We start from the raw sequence: 22,581 nt of genomic DNA on the forward strand, positions 1-22,581 counted from the left end.
TGTAGTATTAGAGGGTAAATGCAGTATTAGAGAGCAAATGTAGTATTAGAAGGTAAATGTAGTATTAGAGAGTAAATGTAGTATTAGAGGGTAAATGTAGTGTTAGAGGGTAAATGTAGTATTAGAGGGTAAATGTAGTATTAGAGAGCAAATGTAGTATTAGAGGGTAAATGTAGTATTAGAGAGTAAATGTAGTATTAGAGGGTAAATGTAGTATTAGAGGGTAAATGTAGTATTAGAGGGTAAATGTAGTATTAGAAGGTCTGTCAGAGTACTTTGTAAACTCTTGTTTTTATATGAATACATCTCTTAAAGCTGATATAAACGTACAACATCATCTTCTGAACCACTTTGGATTTCAGTTTCCTGTTTATTCTGTTTTTTCTCATTATCTTTTGTGTTGTTTTCTGCATTTGTTATTGATCAATTTAACTTTTCTAATACTGAAAAGAAGTAAAAGTTGGAAGAATATATACAAAATTCTGAGAAAACGTGAGCAGATTCTGGGTAGAATGAAGTCTGTTTGTCCGTGGGTTTGTATCTGGATCATGTGCAGGCTGTAGGATGGATTTCATGTTTGCTCTTTGTTTTTCTTCTTTCTCATAATAATGTCCTTTTTGTAGGGCGACCTGTTGAACCCGTGCCGGTGTGACGGCTCGGTCCGCTACACCCACCAGCACTGCCTGCTGAAGTGGATCAGCGAACGAGGCTGCTGGACCTGCGAGCTCTGCTGCTACCGCTTCCACGTCATCGCCATCAACATGAAGAGGCCGTGGCAGGTACAGCACACCTCGGTTCCCCTGCTACGGAATCTGTTCTGATGATGAGAATCAGGACACTTTAGATCAGCGGTGTCAAACATAAGACCCGTGTGCCAAAAGCGGCCCGTCAAAGGAGAAACAAAACGACAAAAACATGAGACAAACGTCAAAAGTCAGACAAAAAAAAGACAAAAACAAGACAAAATAGTACAAAAACGAGAAACAAATTGACAAAAATGAGACAAACAACACGGAACAAAACAAAAAAAGAAACAAAAAATTGGACCAACAAAAAATGAGACAAGAAATTACACATATGACAGAAACAAGACAAAAAATGACAAAAGCAAGAAACAAAGCGACAAAAAAATGGATAAACAACACAAGCAAGACAAAAAGGAAACACAAAATGACATAAACGAGAAACAAAATGACAAAACGTGAGACAAACGATCAAGTCAGACAATAGTCAGACAAAAAACAACAAAAACAAGACAAAATATTACAAAAAATGAGACACAAAATAACAAAAATGAGACAAACGACAGAAAGAAAAACAAAAAAAGGCAAAAAATTGGACAAACAACAGAAACAAGACAAAAAATTACATAAATGACAGAAACGAGACAAAACATGACAAACATAAGGAACAAAACAACAAAAAAATGGATAAACAACAAAAGTCAGACAAAAGACAACAAAAACAAGACAAAATATTACAAAAATGAGACACAAAACAACAAAAGAAAAGTGAACAATCTAGTATTTTACTTTCTGATCCAAACAACTTGTCATGGTCTAGAAATTATTTTAAATTTATAGTTTTTCTAATTTACAATGTGCAGTTAACATCTTCTCTGGAATTTTTAGACTTTGAGGACCGGATTGGACCCTCTGGAGGGCCACTTTTGGCCCACGGGTCGCACGTTGGACACCCCTGGTGTAGAAGTTTTAATACAGAAATGTTAGCACCAGATTCCGGAAAGTCTTCCTAGAATGTATGTTTACATTTCTCAGCTTGGTACTATTACTATGTACTCTTAGTTAATGTCTGTAGCTTTAAATACCTCTGAGCTGATGCTGGCCCCGCCCCCTTCAGGAAGAAGACTCTCTCTTCTCTGTGTTTTTTTTTTTTTTTTTTTTTTTAAGAAATGCAGCATTTGTTCATTAGTTATTGATGATCAGGAATCACAGCACCATAGAATGTGTCCATTTAATATAGATGAACCCACAAAGTGAATGACCTTCCACTGCATACAGGCGTGTGTTCTGCATGTGTACGTGATGCACGGATACCAGATCACGTGACCTAAATATGTAGCAGGTGGTGATAAATTGTTGTTGTTCCTCGTATGATTTCTGAGTCAATTGGGACAGTTTTTGTCATTTTGGACAAATTTTGAGCAATTTTGAATCAATTTTTAGACATTTTGGACAAATTTTGAGCAATTTTGAATCAATTTTTAGACATTTTGGACAAATTTAAATAATTTTGGGCAAATTTTAAACCACTGCCAAAATCTAATCACTTGGTCCTTGTGTCATTTCTGACCTTCAAGGAAAATTTTATCGAAATCCGTTTGTCCATTTTTGAGTAATGTTGCTAACAGCACTGAATGAACTGTAGCACCACTTCAGTGAGCAGCAGACGGCCCATCCGGATGCTGTTCTGATCCTGACTGGGGACTTTAACCATGCGGATCCAAAGGCCGTGTTTCCCAACATGCACCAGCACATAGACTTTCCTACCCGGGGAGACAACATACTGGATCTTGTTTATACCACCCAGAGAAGAGCCTACAAGGTCTTTCTCTGCCACACCTTGGTGCCTCAGACCACATTACTGTTATGCTAATTCCAGCAAACAGACCACTGGTTGAAACCATCAAACCAATTCGGAAACAGGTACGTGTGTGGCCAGAAGGGTCTTCAGAGGCACTTCAGGACTGTTTCATCACCACAGACTGGGATGTATTTAAACAAGCTGCCACGTATAATAACACTACAGACCTCCAGGAGTACACAGAGACTGTCACTGCCTACATCACCAAGTGTATTGATGATGTGACAGCCACCAAGACCGTCACTGTTCGGGCTAATCAGAAGCTGTGGCTGACGGGAGGTTTACAGGCTCCTGAAGGTACGAAATAATGCCTTCAGAGCTGGAGACGAGGCGGGCCTGAGAATAGCTAGGGCCAACCTGTCTCACGGCATCAGAGAGGCCAAGAGGCAGTACTCCAGGAGAGTAGCTCATCACTTTAGCGACAGCAAAGACACTCAGAGCGTGTGGCGGGGGATACAGTCCATAACGGACTACAAGCCTCCACAGCAGACCCCTGACTGCACCATCTCTTTGCTGAATGAGATGAATGACTTCTTTGGCCGTTTTGAAGCAAACAACAGCACCCCTGCACAGAAGACCACACCTCCTCCCAGTGACCAGGTGCTGTCACTGTCCCCGGAGAGCCCTCAGCAGGATCAACGCTCACAAAGCTCCGGGTCCTGACAACATTCCTGGTCATGTAGAGACTGTGCTGGAGAACTCACGGATGTCTTCACAGACATTTTTAACATCTCTCTGAGGCAGGCTGTTGTCCCCACGTGCCTCAAAACAGCCACCATCATCCCGGTACTGAAGAAGTCATCCCCCTCCTCCTTCAATGACTACCGCCCAGTTGCACTCACCCCCATCCTGATCAAGTGCTTTGAACAGCTAGTCATGCACCACATCAGATCCCTCCTCCCACCCACCCTGGACCCCTACCAGTTTGCATATCGGACCAACCGCTCAACCGATGATGCAATCTCCACTGCACTCCACTCAGCCCTCACACATCTGGAAAACAAGGACTCTTATGTTAGAATGCTGTTCATAGACTTTAGTTCAGCATTTAACACCATCACCCCCCAGCAGCTCATCCACAAACTAGACCAGCTTGGACTCAACACCTCACTGTGTAACTGGCTACTGGACTTCCTGACAGGGAGACCACAGGCAGTACAGGTCGGCAGCAAGACATGGAGCACCATCATCCTGAACACGGGGGCCCCCAAGGATGTGTGCTGAGCCCCCTACTCTTCACCCTGCTGACCCATGACTGCACTCCAGCTCACAGCTCCAATCTTTTTATAAAGTTTGCGGATGACACAACTGTGGTGGGTCTCATCAGTAACAGCGATGAGACACAATACAGGAGTGAGGTGAGCAACCTGGCCAGGTGGTGCAGCACCAACAACCTCTCTCTGAACGTGGAGAAGACAAAGGAGATGGTTGTTGACTTCAGGAGAGGACACACCCAGCATGCTCCTCTCAACATTAACGGTGCGGCTGTGGAGAGGGTGAGCAGCACCAAGTTTCTGGGTGTGTACGTCTCAGAAAATCTCTCCTGGACCAGAAACACAACATCACTGGTCAGGAAGGCACAACAACGTCTCTACTTCCTGCGTAAGCTGAGAAGAGCCAGTGCCCCGCCCCCATCATGTCCACCTTCTATAGAGGCACCATGGAGAGCATCCTGTCCAGCAGCATCACAGCGTGGTACGACTCCTGCACCTCCTCCTGCTGCACGACCCTCCAGCGCGTCGTGAAAGCATCAGAAAGGATTGTAGGTGTCTCTCTCCCCTCACTCCAGGACATCTACAGCACCCGCCTCACTCCCAAAGCACTAAGCATTGCAGGAGACCCCACACACCCATCCCACAACCTGTTCAGCCTGCTGCCATCAGGGAGGAGACTGAAGAGTCTGAGGACCAGGACCAGCCGACTGAGCAACAGCTTCATCCACCAGGCTGTCAGGAAGCTGAACTCTCTCCCCTCTCTACCACCCCCTTCTCCCGCATACACAAACTCTGGTCAATAACCTCTGATCTGCACTGTAATAGCACATTCAACCATCAAGCATATTTGCACTTCTTGGACTGTTACTTATTTACACTGTTCTGAGTATTCTGCACTAAATCCGTCACTTTATCTCATGGTCATGTTTACATTTCACTCAGTTCTGCTTTTCTTAGATCTTAGTTGTTGCTCGGCTCTAATTTTGCTTCCTTTGTTCTTTTTTGCCCTTTAATATCTTATCTTCTAAGTCTTTATTTAATGTCTACTGTTGCATGAAGAGAGAGTAACAAAATTTCGATTCTTGGTATGTCATGTACATATTGAAGAATTGACAATAAAGCTGACTTTGACTTTTAACAGACAGACAGACAGACCAGCGCCGATTGTCACATAAGTCTGCCATGTTCCTTGGCAGAGAAATGAGAGCAGCTTTGTTGGAGTTCAGCTGTATTAAAATGCAGTTTAATTAGCACAGATAGCAAGAGAGAAGCTAACAGATGCTAACATGAAAACACAGTGACCCTCCCTGTCCTGGTTTACTGGTTTAAATGAAGTTTCCACAGAAGTCTGACCATCAAAGCTAACATTAGCCACATTAGCCTCACAACGTGCTAGCGCTAAGGATTTTCCTATAGTTGTGGACCACTAGTTGCACCAGTCATTCACAGAGTGTACAGTTCCTCAGATGTTGGCAGTGCATGAAGGCTGTTGTGTTCACTCTTACAGCCAACCGCAGAACATTTGGTGACATTTTTCAATCAATTTGAATAAATTTTGAGTCACTGTGAGCATATTTTCATTGATTTTGGACGAGTTTTGAGTCATTTTGGACAATTTTTTGACAAGTTAGAGTGCATGTAGGCTGTTGTGTTCACTCTTACAGCCAACAGCAGAATATTTTTTAATCAATTTTGCACAAACTTTGAGACATTTTGGACAAATTCTACGTCTTCTGAAAACAAATGTAATAATTTCAGATATAAGTTGAGTCATTTTGAGTCTGAGCATATTTCATTGATTTTGAACAAGTTTGGAATCATTTTGGACATTTTTTAAAGTCATTTTTGACACATTTGAGTGCATGTAGACTGTTGTGTTCACTCTTAAAGCCAACAGCATTTGCTGAGTTTTGCTAGGTGTTTAGACATTGTAGCCGAAGCAGCTGTACAAAGTAAATAAACCTGAACAACTCTGGGGCTGTGGCTCATTCTGATTGGTTCAGCTGGAAGCAGTGAGGAGGTGGAGCTATACAGAACTGGATGACTATTGGTTCGGGATACGTAGCACTTCGGCAAAGTTCTTAGTTGCTTGTAAAAGCTTGAGGAATGACTGAAGAGAACACAGCTTTTATGTTTATACAGGAGTATTACTGAAAAGCGAGTTCTCTTCTGCCTGAATAAAAACGGTGTGCAGATTTGTAGCGCCTGAAAAAGCCCAAGTCATTATGTTCTCTCTGGCTTTTATTTTACTGCTTTTCACAGCAGTAAACCTCTTAGGTTACAGTTTTCTCCCACCAGCGGCTCTCTGAATGATCACGGAGGCATTAAAAAGAGATTGTTTTTACAGTCGCTGGCGAATCGACCCACCAGTTAAATTTTATGCTCAGAAATATTCACAGCTTGGAGAAAAAAAGCCACACTGAGCCAAACTGGTAAAAGCAGTTTGGCTGGCGGGCCGACAACAAATAAACCCACCTGCGTCTGTCAGAGCTGCACAACGTTTGGCTTTCAAAACCCAAATGTGGAAGTGCACTCAGTCCAGAAGGAAGCATTTATTTTCTCCTTATTGGCCTCCGGAATCAACTCCATTATCGCAGCTCATTATTGTCGATGAATGAATCGTAAAATGCAGATATAAGTGGACAAATTTGCCACAGTTGCACCTTTTTCAAAGATGAAGCAGCTATTCTGTCAAGTGGAGCCAACATTAGTGAACGAAACCAAAATGCCTAAGTAGTCAGATAATCAGCTCAGTTTTCTTCTCTACAAGGGATGTAAAAGTCCCATTTACTGAATGATATAGTATTTTACTTTATAATCAAAACGACAAAAGGCAGACAAAAAAGACAAACAACAAAAACAAGACAAAATATTTCAAAAATGAGACACAAAATGACAAAAGTGAGACAAAATGACAAAATGGGACAAACGTCATGAAACAAAACGAAAAAGAAACAAAAAATGAGACAAAAAAGTCACAAAGCGACAAAACAATGGACAAAGGAGACAAAAAATGACAAAAGCGAGAAACAAAATGACAAAAATGAGAAACAACTAATAAAGCAAAACACAAAAATAACAGAAAACACAAGCGAGACAAAAAGGAAACACAAAAAGACAAAAACATTAGACAAATGTCAAATCAGACAAAAAAAGCCAAAAAAACCCAACAAAAACAAGACAAAATACAACACAAATGAGACACAAAATGACAAAAGAGATGGTGGACTCATACACATACCTGGGTGTTCACCTCAACAATAAACTGGACTGGACACACAATACAGAGGTCCTGTACAAGAAGGGCCAAAGTCGTCTCCACCTGCTGAGGAGACTGAGGTCCTTTGGAGTGTGCAGGACTCTGCTCAGGACATTCTACGACTCTGTGGTAGCGTCTGCTATTTTCTATGCAGTGGTCTGCTGGGGAGCAGGGAGCACTGAAAGGGACAGAAAGAGACTAAACAGAAGGTCAGGAGGAGGTTCTGTCCTGGACTGTTCCCTGGACTCCATAGAGGAGGTGGGTGAGAGGAGGATGTTGGCAAATGTAACCAACTTCAGGGATGTAGAAGTGAATTACAGTGTAATAATTACTTGGACTATTTATAATACCTGGACCAGAATCAGAAGACACTAAATTCGGGAGGAGCCACTGTACTGAGCAACAATAATGAGGCAATCACAGGGGTAACAGTTGAGTAGCCACTCGTATAATTTTTAACAGTAGATAAAACAATTTGTCTGATTTGTACAGAATACAAAATAATAATACAAACAGTAAGACAATAAGAAAAAAACCCAGTGTGCACACTTGAAACAAAAAAACGTCCGTTGGGGCCGTTAAGTAAAATAGGAGTTGTTGCAGGTTTTCCTGTTGTAGGATTATTGCAAGTTCACCTGATTCCAGAGGTCTTTGTAGTGTAATGTAAATGTATAATGTGTGTGTGAATGAGTGGGTACGTGGATATCTTCTCGGTGCTGATCTTTCTTCAGGGTGGTTGGCTCGCCATCTGTTACAGCAGGAAGTTTGTCCTGAACCTCAGACTCTTCAGTCCTCCAAAAAAAAACCTGACCTGTAGACAGGTCACACAATTTACATTCAACACCGTCTTTTCTCAGATGCATCATCAGGGATATCAAATGTCAAAAGATGCACACCATTACATCTAATTCTGACATGAATCTTCATTGCTATTCAAATCTTAAATCTCTGTCTCAGTTGTACAACGTTCAGTCTTAAGAGTATCATTTATGAGGACTAAACACGGAAGTGCTCACACATTTACCTGTTCATACAAACAGGGTTTCAATAATACTTATGGTAAGTAACCATTAACATTCAAAATATCATTAATCATAACCATATCAGAACCATGTGCAAAAAAACATAACAGTACACATCTTGAGTTAGACACAGAGGTATTAAAGAAGTGTGCTTAAACTACTCTTACACTATAGGCCTATTCATGTGAGAGAACTGCACCAAAAATTACCCTCTAGTTACTCTAAACTCAGCTGAAATAACATAAATGTTTTCAATAAATCATATAGTACAAAATTACATATTGTTTTACACTCATCACAACATACCAAATTACTCTCTCTTCCCTTTAAATTGGCATTAGTAAAATAAAACACTTCCCCTTTAATTACATACACATCAGCATAAAATAATAAACACAATGTGCATATGTCCAGAAGTATTGCACCATTATTCACTTCAGTTCACTCTCATAACCGTAATATCACCGCTACCTTCTTTCAACACCCGCGAAAACAAGAGGAAAATAGCACCAGAGCAGCTAAAAAGGCACATTTCTCACCGTTGCTCTCTGTGTATCAAGGCGGAGCACGCCGATGTCGGACCTTGCCGCGGCTCTCTGGGTGAAAGGCAAGTGGTTAGCCTGTTAGGCACAGAGCTAGCATTAGCATAGACGACGACGGTAAGCGTCAACAAGGTTTTCTTTCTCCGCCGGATAATTGACTCGTCTTACCGACGTAACTCTCTCCTTCGTTCAGTCACTTGGCTCCGGACCTCCAGTGGGTAAGTGCTCAACCTGTTTTTTTCCTTTTCACAGGTAAACTCCGAGGTTTTCTCCTGGTTTTCCTTTCCTCTTACTATGCAGCTGCCCTCGCTTCTCTGGCTGAGATCAGAAGGAACCGGAAGAGCAGCGCGCCTGCACTTCGCATCTGAGCCGACAGGCTGAGCGTGGCCTGCGTAGCCTCTGATTGGCTGCTGAGAGCTAGGTACCGCACGTGGGACCACGTGAGCTGAGCGGTGCATTCAAATGCAATAGGATATCTAACACTTTACCGATGCAAAACAAATAAAGATAAAGAAAATAAACAGTCTCTCTTCTGTGATTGTACTCAAATAACTGTGTGTGTTTTTTTTTTTTTTTTTTACACCTGGCTACACAAAGCTCACATCCATCATGGACAATCCCTCTCACCCACTGCATGACACTGTGGGGTCTTTAAGCAGCTCCTTCAGCAGCAGACTGAGACATCCACCCTGCAAGAAGGAACGCTATCACAGGTCCTTCATCCCATCTGCTGTAAGACTTTACAACATCAGCATCACTGGCTGATGTTAACATAAACTGGACTATATCATTACCGCCCCAAACCATAAAATTTGCACAGACATTATTGCACTGCTACATCTTTGCACTTTTTAAACTTATTTTTTCAAGCCACTTTAAATTGTGTTGTTTACAGTGTCAGTACTGTACTATTTCATTCTCATTTCTCATCCCTGTACATACTGTAAATATTATTACTACTATTTCATTCTTAGTTTAATATTATTACTATGTTTATTGCTACATAAGCTGCTGTAACAATGTGAATTTCCCCTGGCGTGGGGAGAAATAAAGGACTTGTCTCTTCTATCTCTTCTAAAAGAACAATGAACAATCTAGTATTTTACTTTATGATCCAAACAACTTGTCAGGGTCTAGAAATTATTTTAAATTATAGTTTTACTAATTTCCAATCTGCAGTTAATGTCTTCTCTGGACGTATGTATATTCTATAGATCTATAGCTGTAGGTATGGTCTATAGATCTATAGATGTTTGTAGTCTATAGATCTATAGATGTCAGTATATTCTATAGATCTATAGATGTGTTTATAGTCTATAGATCTATAGATGTCAGTATATTCTATAGATCTATAGATGTCAGTATATTCTATAGATCTATAGATGTGTTTATAGTCTATAGATCTATAGATGTGTTTATAGTCTATATATGTCAGTATATTCTATAGATCTATAGATGTGTTTATAGTCTATAGATCTATAGATGTGTTTATGGTCTATAGATCTATAGATGTGTTTATGGTCTATAGATCTATAGATGTGTTTATAGTCTATTGATCTATAGATGTGTTTATAGTCTATAGAAGTCAGTATATTCTATAGATCTATAGATGTATATTCTATAGATCTATAGACGTAGGTATATTCTATAGATCTATAGACGTAGGTATATTCTATAGATCTATAGATGTATATTCTATAGATCTATAGACGTAGGTATATTCTATAGATCTATAGATGTATATTCTATAGATCTATAGACGTAGGTATATTCTATAGATCTATAGACGTAGGTATATTCTATAGATCTATAGATGTATATTCTATAGATCTATAGACGTCAGTATATTCTATAGATCTATAGACGTAGGTATATTCTATAGAACTATAGATGTATATTCTATAGATCTATAGACGTAGGTATATTCTACAGACTATACATACATCTTAAGGCTTCTGCCTCTCTGGTTTCTCACCACAGATTTGCTGCTGTGCTCCTAAAATATTGCTGTTCAGAGTTTATTTTCAGAAATATTGAAACTGTGGATCTCTGCTGTCAGTCCGGATTCCTTCAGTCCTCCTTTTCCCTACAAAGCCGAGCAGACTGAGGCTCCCGAGGCTTAAAATATCTGCATTCTGGATTGGTTTGGTTCGCTGAAGAACATTCAGGCCTTTTCATATCTGTTGGCTCCAGATGGGAGCTGAGTTACCGTCAGGCTGAGCAAACAGCAGCGAGGCTCAGCAGCTTTAGTTCCTCTCAAACAAGCATCTTTTCACCAACACTCTTCTGTCTCACGTTGTTTTCATGGACTTTATTCCCCCTCGTCTATTTTCTGTCTTTACTGATTTGTTCTCCCCGTCGCCTCCTCCTGTCCTCCCTCCTTATGTTCCTCATGGCGTTCCTCCACTTCTTCTGAGCCGCCTTCATCTCTCTTCTGGAGACTCTGCCGGTCTGGTAGCAGGTCTTCAGGGCGGCGTGGAACTGCCGGCTCATCAATCTGTGCTGCTGCCACCGTCTGTAGCTCGTCCTGAAGTGGTTCTTCAGCGAAGCGACGGTTCGTCTGCTCAGGCTGGTCGCTGCCTGCAGAGAAAACAAACCTTTAGCTCCATGTCAGCTGTTTCTGACACCTCCAACCTGCTTTTATTGGAGTCCAAAGACCCTACAGAAACACACGGAGTTATTATTTTACATTCTTCGTCCATCCTTTGAGTCGCAGTTTTGAAGGCCTACAAATACTGGAAAACGTGTGAAACTTTGCACACACATCAGGACCAGCAAAAAATTGTATATATTATGGGAATTGCAGAGACAAAATGGTTCAATATCGCCATCTTGAAAATTTCTACCAGGAACTACGCCACTACGTGTCGCCTACAGCTATGAAATTTGCTACACATATGTAACTTGTCAAGAAGTACGAAAATGTAATTGACACCCATATCTAAAACACAACAGGAAGTTGGCCATTTTGTATTATGTGTTTGGACAGTTTTGGACCAATTTTTGCACATTTTTAAAAGCTATAAACTCAAACAGGGTAACTCCAACAGAGCTACACCAGACATGTGTGATCAAAAGTTATCAGAAAGAAGTTGTTTTGATGATTTTAGATGAGCTTTGAGTCATTTTGAATAATTTAGATTTATTTTGGACGAGTTTGGAGTCATTTGACTACTTTGTAGATCATTTTTGACCAAGTTTGACCACTGTTGTGTTCACTCTTACAGCCAACAGCAGAACATTGGATGAACTTAATTTGTGGTGTTAGACTTTTCAAATCAATTTAGACTAATTTTGAGTGATTTTAGACAAAGTTTGAGTCACTGTGAGCACTTTTGGAACACATATGTAACTCCACAAAAGTCTGAGGGTGTGGAAATGGCCCCCAGAATTTTGACAATTCGCCGTGAAACAGGAAGTGATGTATAACTGGCTGTACATGCTCCAATCTGCCTCAAACTTCACATGTTTGATCAGAGTCCGGCCCTATGTATACATAGGCTGAAATACACTCCCAGTCACAGCGCCACCTGGTGGACATGCTTGGATTGACTGACCAGCAGGGATGCGAGGACCTGTTCAGCGAAGCTTGCAGCTTTAATTAGAGTTTTTTTGGCCACTTAGAAGCAGCAGAAACGACACGTCATGTTGTTCTCATTCTTACCTTTAGCATCCTGCGGGTGGCGCTGTTCACCACTTTGTTCCAGCTCATCCTCAGTCTTTCTCTCAGGCTTTGTGTCTGAACAGAGACAGAAATAGTCGGTTAGACAAACTCTCTGCTGCAGTGATTGTAAAAACCAGAGACACATAATTTATGCGACTTCACATGTAAATAAAGTATTCAAACTTTACAGTGAACTCTAACTGCAATTAGACCTTTTGGTGCGTCTGGACTTCATCACTTCATCTGCTGATTAAACCACTTTACACTCTGAACGTCACTGATGGTTGATTTTTTCTGTATTAGATTTTCTATGTATTTTATCTTATTTTAAGTTCTTTTATTTCACCTTCACTTCTCTTGTGTTGTCTTATTGTTTACCCTTTAAAAATCATTTCTAGACCATGACAAGTTGTTTTGATTATAAAGTAAAATATTAGTGTTCATTGTTCTTTTATTATTGTGTCTAATTTTTGTAATACTTTTGTCTTGTTTTTGTTGTTTTTTTGTCTTTGTTTGTCTGACTTTTGTTGTTTGTCTCATGTTTTTGTCATGTTTCACGTTTTTGTCATTTTGCGTTTCCTTTTTGTCTCGTTTGTGTTGTCTTATTTTCATTTTGTGCTTGGCTTTGTTTATCTATTTTTTTGTCATTTTGTTTCTCGCTTTTGTCATTTTTTGTCTCGTTTGTGTCATTTGTGTAATTTTTCGTCTTTTTTTGTTTTGTTTCCTTTGTCTAATTTTTTGTCATTTTGTTTCTCATTTTTGTAATATTTTGTCTTGTTTTTGTTGTAGTTTTTGTCTTTTCTGTCTGACTTTTGGCGTTTGTCTCATGTTTTTGTTGTTTTGTAACTTGTTTTGTTGTCTTGTGTTTCCTTTTTGTCTCTCTTATGTTATTTGCCTATTTTTTGTCATTTTGTTTCTCGCGTTTGTCATTTTTTGTCTCGTTTGTGTCATTTCTAGAATTTCTTGTCTTGTCATTTGTCCATTGTTTTGTCCCTTTGCAACTTTTTTGTCAAATTTTTTGTCATTTTGTGTCTAATTTTTGTAATATTTTTGCTTGCCGTGGTTGTTTTTTGTCTTTTTTTGTCTGACTTTTGTCGATTTGATCATAAAGTAATATCCTATGTGGTTCAGTTCCAGATAGCTGTGACTAAATGTTTTGTTCTTTATAGACGCTCCAAATTTTTTCTAACTTGTAGAAAAGGTCACAAAGTTCCTACAGACTGATCAATAAAACTTCTGTTGGTGTTTAATATCATTTCACATGGAGCACACGTGGTTCTTGGACTTTTACCGTGTGGAAAATTCACATGAATTTGGGATGTGTGCTTTTAAAGACGTGTTGTGTTGAGGTGTGAATGTAAAATAACATAAAATCACTCGAGGAGGGAATAAACGTGGATAATTAGGGGAGTAAAGATCACAGTGCAGAGCAATATATGAAAAAAAACTAATAGATGTCATTTAAATGAGCAGAAAAGACCTGATTTAGAAGTTGGAGCAAACCTCAGCTGAAGGAAGAATTCACATCTGTGGTTGTTGTTTTAATTTGTTGAGTATTTCCACATTCACCCCCTGCTTAAAGTAGTTTTCAGGTGGAATTCTAGTTTCTTTTTCTCTATTTTACGTTGAAAAAAGGTAAAATCAGACGTGTGAAGTTGACCAGAGTGCACCAGAAACGACATTCCAGTCTGTTAGTGATGCGCAGCTTCAGATAAAGTCAGTTTACCAAGTGCGCAGAGGAAGGCTCGTCTGTGCGCCTCTCTGTCTTCACGTTGCGCATGCGTCCTGTCCACATGTCCAACGGCGGCGGTGCGTCTTTACGCGGCGGTTTCTCCGGTTTGAGCTCCGCTGAGAGTCTCTCCGTGTTTTCAGATCCTCGGGTGGAACTCACGGCTTCATGCAGATCAGGTTCGACGAGATGCGATTCGTCTGACGTCACAAACGGGCCCCGAACACCACGCATTGACGTAGCACCGTGCGTCCTCGTGCTTCAGTCCAGCTGATCTGTGTGGAACAATTCTTTAGTTTGTGGTCAGTTTATCATCTGTAGAGACACATAGGAACTCATAAACAGTAAAATAAGAGCATTAATCATATTGAATTAACCAAATTTAAAAACAGGAAGTTCCCACAAACCTCCCCAGAACATCTGGTTCTTCATCTCCAGGAACTTTATTAATGATCAGAGTTCTACCTTCATACTGTGAATATTTCCGGGTACTTGAAGTCCATAGAGGTGGGTCCAGATTGATCACTTTTTAATGGGCTTTTTGAGCAATTTTGTTCAATTTTTGAGTTATTTTGAACAATTTTTGAGTCATTTTGTACAATTTTTAAATTATTTTGGACAATTATTGAGTTATTTTGGAGGATTGTTAGTCATTTTGTTCAATTTTTAGTTATTTTTGGACTATTTTGAGTCATTCTGGACCATATTTGAGTTTAATGTTGACCTACCAACATTAATGTTTACCCAGAATGACCTTTTTAAAGTTTTCTCTGTTGAATGACCAGAAACCAGAAACACATCCAGGAACCAATGATTGTTTCTAGGACTCTAAACTGTTCACACTAGGATACATCCCATAATACTGATGATCACTAGGATATATCCCATAATACTGATGATCACTAGGATACATCCCATAATACTGATGACCACAGTTGGTTATAACATGGACTGGAGCCATTTTGAACCATTTCATTGTAAACTTCAGTATGTTTTTAACTAATCTAAGACAGGTTTTGAATCATCTGGACATATTTTTTTTAACAATTTCTGAGACTTTGGACAAAATTGAGTCTTTTCAGACCATTTTTGAGACATTTTTAACAAGTTGTTGTCATTCTGGCCAAGGTTCAAGTCACTCTGACACTGATGTAGCTTGACCTTGGAGTTCACCTTTAATGTCTTTAGAGGTTGTTCTGGGCTCTTTTCTTACCATTCCTATTATCCGTCTCTTCCATTTGTCATCAATGTTCCTCCTGAGGCCACGTCCAGGGAGGTTGGCTACAGTCCCATGGATCTTAAATTTCTGAATAATATGTACAACTGTAGTCACAGGAACATCAAGCTGCTTGGAGATGGTCTTCTAGCCTTTACCTTTAACATGCTGGTCTATAATTGTCTTTCTAATCTCCTGAGACAACTCTCTCCTTGGCTTCCTCTGGTCCATGTTTAGTGTGGTACACACCATGTCACCAAACAGCACAGTGACTACTGTAACCCTATAAATAGACCGACTGACTGATTACAAGTTTGTAGACACCTGTGATGCTAATTAGAGGACACACCTTGATTGAACATGTCCCTATGGTCACATTATTTTCAGTCTTTTCTAGGGGGACCATCATTTTTGTCCAGGCCTATATGAGTTTATTTTTTAAAATAATTCTGTTGAACCACAGTTCAAAAGCAATGTCTGATTTTCATTAGTTAATTTTCATAAATTTTTTATTTATTATTACTTTTGTCAGATTCAAATGATTTCTGTGACCATTGTGTGTTTTTCTTTCATTAACCGAGGGGGACCAACTATTTTGTCCATGTGTGTACATATCCTTCATGCATAGAGTTCACGGAGGACAACACATGGAGGAAATGCACACCAGTGTTCTGAGAATGTCTCCTGTTGTGTACTTAATGCCTTCACATTACTGTGGTTGCATTCCAAAGATACATTTGTCGTGATGCTATAAATATTCAGTCATGATATTTTAAAATCTATATGAAGCTACTCATCCTGTGTATTATTTACAACCTCCTGCATTCATTCTAATGTGTTCTTAAAGAGGAATCACAGGCTCATTTTGTTTAAATAGGTCAGATCCACCAGTGCAGCAGGATTTCTGATGTCCAGTTGATCTATTCAGTGATTGTTGATGGTCAGTTTGTCTCCTGGTTGAAGGATGGGTCTGTGTGTCCCCAATGATCCTGAACTTAAAGACTAAACTCTGCAGCCACATTCAGACCACCATCCTGTGCTCTGTGTTTGTGTCGGTCTGCTGCAGTGGCAGTCCATCACCATCACGCTGGTGGAGAAGGTGCAGATCATCGCTGTGTTCCTGGGCTCCCTGTTCCTGGTGGCCAGCATCTCCTGGCTGCTGTGGTCGGCTCTCAGTCCTCAGGCCATCTGGCAGCGCCGAGACGTCCTCTTCCAGATCTGCTACGGCATGTACGGCTTCATGGACCTGGTCTGCGTAGGTGAGCGTCCTCAGGTGTCACTAGAACAGTCAGCAGAAAACTAAAGGTTTCATTTAACCCTCCTGTCGTCCTGCAGGTCACAATTGACCCGTTTTATAATTTGAAAATGTGGGGAAGAAAAAAATTTTCACAGTGAAACTTCTGATGTCCACATTTTCAACATTTTTGGGAAATCTTTGAATATTTTTTGGTGGAAAAAGAGAAATGTTACAAATGGTTCTCAAGAACATTCACAAAAAAATCAACTAAAATCCAGTGAATTTTGCTGGATTTTGGTCAATTTTTATGTGAATGATCTTAAAGAAAATATCAGAAGTTTTACTGATATATATGGAATCACTTTAGATATTTTCAGAATTTTTGGGGAAGATTTTTACTCATTTTTTGAAAATATTTACAAGAATTTTCTTGCCAAATTTGGGGTTTAAAAAAAAAAAAACTTTTAAGGGAAACTTTTAAGGAATTATTGGAATTTTCTTCTTGAAGGTTTTGCGCAAATTTTCAGAAATTGGGGAATTTTTGAATTTTTTTTAGACAAGGGAACTATATTTTTTGGTGCCCATAAATGAAGACAACCGGAGGGTTAATTATTTGGGTTTATCCTTAGACATTCATCTATAAATGTCAGCTTTTACACTCATACAGCCCCATATTATCACACCTCCACCTCCGTGCTTCACTGTCAGGACGATGCATTCACTGTGGTAGATGTTATAGAATGTCCTTATACTTTCTCTTTGTGGTGGTTTTGCATGTTTTTGTGGTCCTTTTGTGTCTGTTTATGGTAATTTAGTGTTTTTTTATGGTTTTGCATTTTGGTCTATCCACATCCATTCATGGTGCATCTATAAATGTCACCAGCATCACACTTCCACCTCCGTGCTTCACTGTCAGGACCATGCATCCACTGTGGTAGTCCTGGTCAGGTTCACACCAAACATGCTGGACTCCATCTGAGCCCAACTCATTTATCTTCATCTGACCAAAGCATGTTCTCCAACATTCATCAGACCTATTTTCATGTTCTTTAGCAAATTTTGTTTTCACGTTTTTTTGAGAAAGGTTCGCAACATTATTCATCATCACTCTGTGTCATCTCATCCTATCTCGTCTCATGTCATCCTATCTCATCTTATCTAATCTATTCTCATCTCATCTTATCTCATCTCATTTCATCCTATCTCATCTGATTTTATCTTGTCTCATCTTATCTCATCTCATCCTATCTCATCTCATGTCATCCTATCTCATCTTATCTAATCCATTGTCATCTCATTTTATCTCATCTCATCTCATTTCATCCTATCTCATTTGATTTTATCTTATCTCATCTCATCCTATTTCATCTCATCTTATTGTATCTTGTTTCCTCGTATCTCGTTTGATTTTATCTTAACGCATCCTGTCTCATATTATCTCATCTTATCTCCTTTACCATGTCACTGTCGTTGCACCAGGCCTGATTGTCCATGAGGGGGCAGCAGTGTACAACGTCTTCATGCGCTGGCGAGCTGTGAACCTCCACTGGGACGTCCAGAGCTACGACAAGGCCAAGGACATGGAGGAGACGAGCACCGGTCAGTCTTCGTTGGCCCCCAGGACGCTTTGGCTGCCTCTGGCCACCTTCGGCCCCAGCGGCCCCTTACACCCCACCCAGCTGGGCTCACAGCCATGGACCTGCCTCTGTCTGGGGCCCTTCTGCCCCGGACTGGTGCCCCGGAACAATCTCAGCCAGGACACTGACTCAGGGGAGGTTGTGATTCGTGTAACATCGGTGTGAACACCAGGCGGTGTTTATGCAGGAGCAAAACGTCTGACGGAAACAATCTGAGCTGCGCTGGGAACTTCACACAATCGGATTTCTGTTTTGAGGTTTTCCTGTTCCTAAATGTTCTCCTAATTGGTTCTAAAATGTTCCTCGTGTCTGGGGCCGGTCCTCAAGCCAACCTTTAGGTGACTCCCATGTTGTGTTGGTTCCTTTTTGTTTTCCTCTGTTAGTTTTGTGGACATGAACCACCCTCACATCCGTCTATTCCTTTCTCAGACTAATGTACAGCGTCTAGTGGAACAGAAGGAAGAGATGGAAAAGATGATCTGGTTTACAGCTTCATCTTGTGGTGGTTGACTGAGTTTAAAAGCACACTGGTTCATAGAGCACCGTGTTCCTGAAATTTAGCTTTCTGAGATACTTCTACCTTGCTTAGCATCAGATATTCTGGATCTTTCAAAGAAATCAGAGCTGCAGCAGCTACCAGTTGGGAACTACCAACATTAGCACACGACATACATTACCGTTCCAAAGTTTGGGGTCACCCCAGACAATTCTATGTTTTCCATGAAAACTCACACTTTTATCCATGTGCTAACATAACTGCACAAGGGTTTTCTAATCATCAATGAGCCTTTCAACACCATCAGCTAACACAATGTAGCATTAGAACACAGGAGTGATGGTTGCTGGAAATGTTCCTCTGTACCCCTATGGAGATATTCCATTAAAAATCAGCTGTTTCCAGCTACAATAGTCATTTACCACATTAACAACATCTTGACTGGATTTATCATTCATTTAATGTTATCCTCATTTTTAAAAAAGATTTTCTTTAAGAATAAGGACATTTCTAAGTGACCCCAAACTTTTGAACGGTCGTGTAAACGTAGCGTCAGCACTGAAACTATCAATGCTACACAGAGGACAGGTAACTGCAAACGTATGACGGGCTTCCAAGAAAAAACTACTAAACAACTTGATACTAATGAAAGACAAACGGAGACCAGTTTTCAATAATAACTTGGGTTTAAGTGGAGCACTTACACTTAGCATGCTAACAGTAAAGTGTTAGCATGCTGACATACTAACACTTTACTGTTAGCATGTTAGCATGCTACTATTGGCACATGGACATGATCACAGTTAGCATTCAGACATGCTAAAGTTCAGTGTAGTGGCTACTGTGCTGTTGTTAACATGCCAACAGTAAAATGTGAACATGCTAACATGCTAGCATTTTACTGTTATCATGTTAGCATGCTACTATTGGCACTTGGACAAGATCACAGTTAGCATTCAGACATGCTAAAGTTCAGTGTAATGGTCAGCATGTTAAAATGCTGGATTTTGTTGTGCCATTGTTAGCATGCTAACAGTAAAGTATTAACATGCTAACATGCTAGCACTGAAGAAGGTTGTTTTGCTTTTATTTTCTAACAGGGTCTTTTTTCAAAACTGCTAACCTGTGCATTCATGTCCTGCTTTGTGTTTTCTACAAATATGATCATTTGGTAAACGGACAAACAGGACTCTCAAATTAGCCAGATAGCAAAAGAGCACAAAAACAAAACTGATGTTAGAATGATATTGAGGTTTTAGGTTCACAAAATGATGCAGCAAATATTAACTTTTTAAATTTTTTTTTTTTTATATTATAGTTAAATGTTCCGTTTTAGTGCTGGTATTGGCTGACATGTCGACACGTGTTCAGCCCAGGGGTGTTAGCTGGGCGACTAATCCTCAGATATTTTGTGCTGGTATAAACGCTGCTGTTGAAAATCGTGGTTTTCTGTCTGTATACCATTCTGTTGAGCTTCCGGGAGCCCTGTGGTGTTTGGGTTGTGGGGTTTTGGGAGGGTTTGGGACTCTGTTCTCGACCCGGGTCATTTGGGTCGTTTGATTTTTTTGGTGCCTTAGGAGGCCGGGTGTCGACGTCGCAATCCGCAGCACAGAAATGACTTGAATGTGACTTTTGCTGTTGGCTGTATTTCTATTTCTTTTGAATGTAACATGGATGTAATGTATAAAGAATATTTATATACACAGAGAGCAGTTTGGGTTGTTTGTGTGATGTCGGAGTGATTCTAAGTGCATTTAAGGATCTGCAGCCAGGAAACACGAGGCTGCCGCAGCATGGAGGTGTTCCACATCTTCCTGACAGCTGAACTTCACGACCTACAGATCTGAGAGGACGACAGCAGCAGCGTTTCCACATCAAGACAGAAGGAAGTAAAAAGAAAAAACATCTAACGTTGGTGAGTCTCACTTTTTGCAGTATATATAGCAGTTCTGTGATATACATAGTTTTCCAAACTTAATTTGTGTTCCCTTTAGGTTTCCTGCTGCCGAGAACCATCCCCACATCTTAATGTGAAGCACGGTGGTGGTAGCATCATGATGTGAAGCATGGTGGTGGCAGCATCATGATGTGAAGCATGGTGGTGGCAGCATCATGATGTGAAGCATGGTGGTTGCAGCATCATGATGTGTAGCATGGTGGTGGCAGCATCATGATGTGTAGCATGGTGGTGGCAACATCATGATGTGTAGCATGGTGGTGGCAGCATCATGATGTGAAGCATGGTGGTGGCAGCATCATGATGTGAAGCATGGTGGTTGCAGCATCATGATGTGTAGCATGGTGGTGGCAACATCATGATGTGAAGCATGGTGGTGGTAGCATCATGATGTGAAGCATGGTGGTGGCAGCATCATGATGTGTAGCATGGTGGTGGCAGCATCATGATGTGAAGCATGGTGGTGGCAGCATGATGATCCGAAGCATGGTGGTGGCGGTATCATGATGTGAAGCATGGTGGTGGCGGTATCATAATGTGAAGCATGGTGGCGGCAGCATCATGTTGCTCGGCAGCAGGAAACCCACTAAAGGCGACAGGAATTCAGTTTGTGTCGTAAGAATATGATGTTATTATTATTATTATGGATTGTTGCCATCTTAAGATGTTAAATATGACTCATCAGCTGTAGCTCTATTATTCTGGGTTTGCTGCTGTCAGCCTCAGTTCTCCAGCAGAACTCACACCAAGTTGATCATAGAACAGACAGACAGACAGACAGACAGATGGTTCCTCCATTCATCAGTGAGATGTTGTAATGAAGGAACGTTGGTCTGGTTGTTCTTCGTTCTCCAGCTGGACGTCCACCTCAGAGGTTGGACACCTGAGGAAGGGTCAGGGCTGAAGTCTTTTGGATGAGCGGTCTTCATGGTAACAGTTGTTTTCTCTGTCAAGCTTTCACAGCATCGTCTTCAGCGAGCCCTCGGCTGCCTGTGGGTGGAGCCAAAGTTGCCTCTGTTGCTAGGCAACATCATCTCAGGCAAATGAATGAAGACGCATTCAGTGGTTGTCCAGACTTGAGAGGAACAGACATACAGACAGATTCTATAGAAGTCAAATTAGTTCAGCTCCTACTGGAAGAACGTAGCTTCATCATGTGGAACACCAAACATTTGTCATGACGACGCTGCCTAGCAACAGGGCGTCGTGTGCTTTAGTTTTCATGGGAGCATCATTTACTGAATGAATATCCTGCTGTAGTTAAGGAGACCTGAAGGCACGGTGTGTTCAGTGTTTGGTGTCCATCAAACATACCATCTAGTCTGATGGACATAAAGCTCCATCCTGGTCTCCTCAGACCAAAGAACCTTCTTCCAGGTGTCTTCAGAGTCTCTACATGTCTTCTGGTGAACTCTAGTCCAGATTTAATTGGAGTTTTTCCATCAGTCTTTCTGTTTGTCTCCATAAAGCTTTGACTGGTGAAGAACAGACAACAGTTGTTGGATGAACAGTCTGAAAATGGAACTCCTTCAGAGGAGTCATAGGAGTCTTGGTGGCCTCCCATTCCATGACAAAAATGAGATGCAAAATGACGAAAGTGAAAAACAAAATGACAAAAAATTAGACAAACGACATGAAAAAAACAAAAGAGACAAAATATTAGATAAAAAAATTACAAAGTGACAAAACAACGGACAAACAACAAAAACGAGACAAGAAATTACACAAATCACCCAAACAAGACAAAAAATGCCAAAAGCGAGAAACAAAATGACAAAAAGTAGGCAATCAGCACAAGGGAGACAAAACGACAAAAAGATGAGACAAATGACAAAAGTCAGACAAAAAAAAGACAAAAACCAACAAAAACAAGGCACAAAATGACAAAAGAAAAATGAACAATCTCATATTTTACTTTCTGATCAAAACAACTTGTCATGGTCTAGAAATGATTTTAAATTTATAGTTTTACTAATTTACAATCTGCGGTTAATGTCTTCTCTG

General features: G+C 40.4%; 1 protein-coding gene across 1 annotated transcript; it reads left to right on the forward strand.

Moving 5' to 3' along the window:
* The first annotated feature begins 512 nt into the window (after nt 1-512).
* On the forward strand, nt 513-20,327 carry marchf11 (membrane-associated ring finger (C3HC4) 11). Its single transcript, XM_055014664.1, has 4 exons — nt 513-533; nt 624-779; nt 16,317-16,509; nt 17,967-20,327. Exons 1-4 carry the CDS (start codon nt 513-515, stop codon nt 18,287-18,289), a joined length of 693 nt encoding a protein of 230 aa, XP_054870639.1. The 3' UTR covers nt 18,290-20,327.
* The last annotated feature ends 2,254 nt before the right edge of the window (nt 20,328-22,581 follow it).

Source organism: Amphiprion ocellaris, chromosome 10, assembly GCF_022539595.1.
Source record: "Amphiprion ocellaris isolate individual 3 ecotype Okinawa chromosome 10, ASM2253959v1, whole genome shotgun sequence".
NCBI lineage: Eukaryota > Metazoa > Chordata > Actinopteri > Pomacentridae > Amphiprion > Amphiprion ocellaris.

What these genes read in the sequence shown, in the direction of transcription:
- marchf11 (XM_055014664.1), top strand. Translation starts at nt 513, where the DNA reads ATGAAGTCTGTTTGTCCGTGG. An exon ending in TGAAGTCTGTTTGTCCGTGG is followed by an intron (nt 534 to 623) that starts GTTTGTATCTGG and finishes TCCTTTTTGTAG; the next exon opens with GGCGACCTGTTGAACCCGTG. An exon ending in ACATGAAGAGGCCGTGGCAG is followed by an intron (nt 780 to 16,316) that starts GTACAGCACACC and finishes GGTCTGCTGCAG; the next exon opens with TGGCAGTCCATCACCATCAC.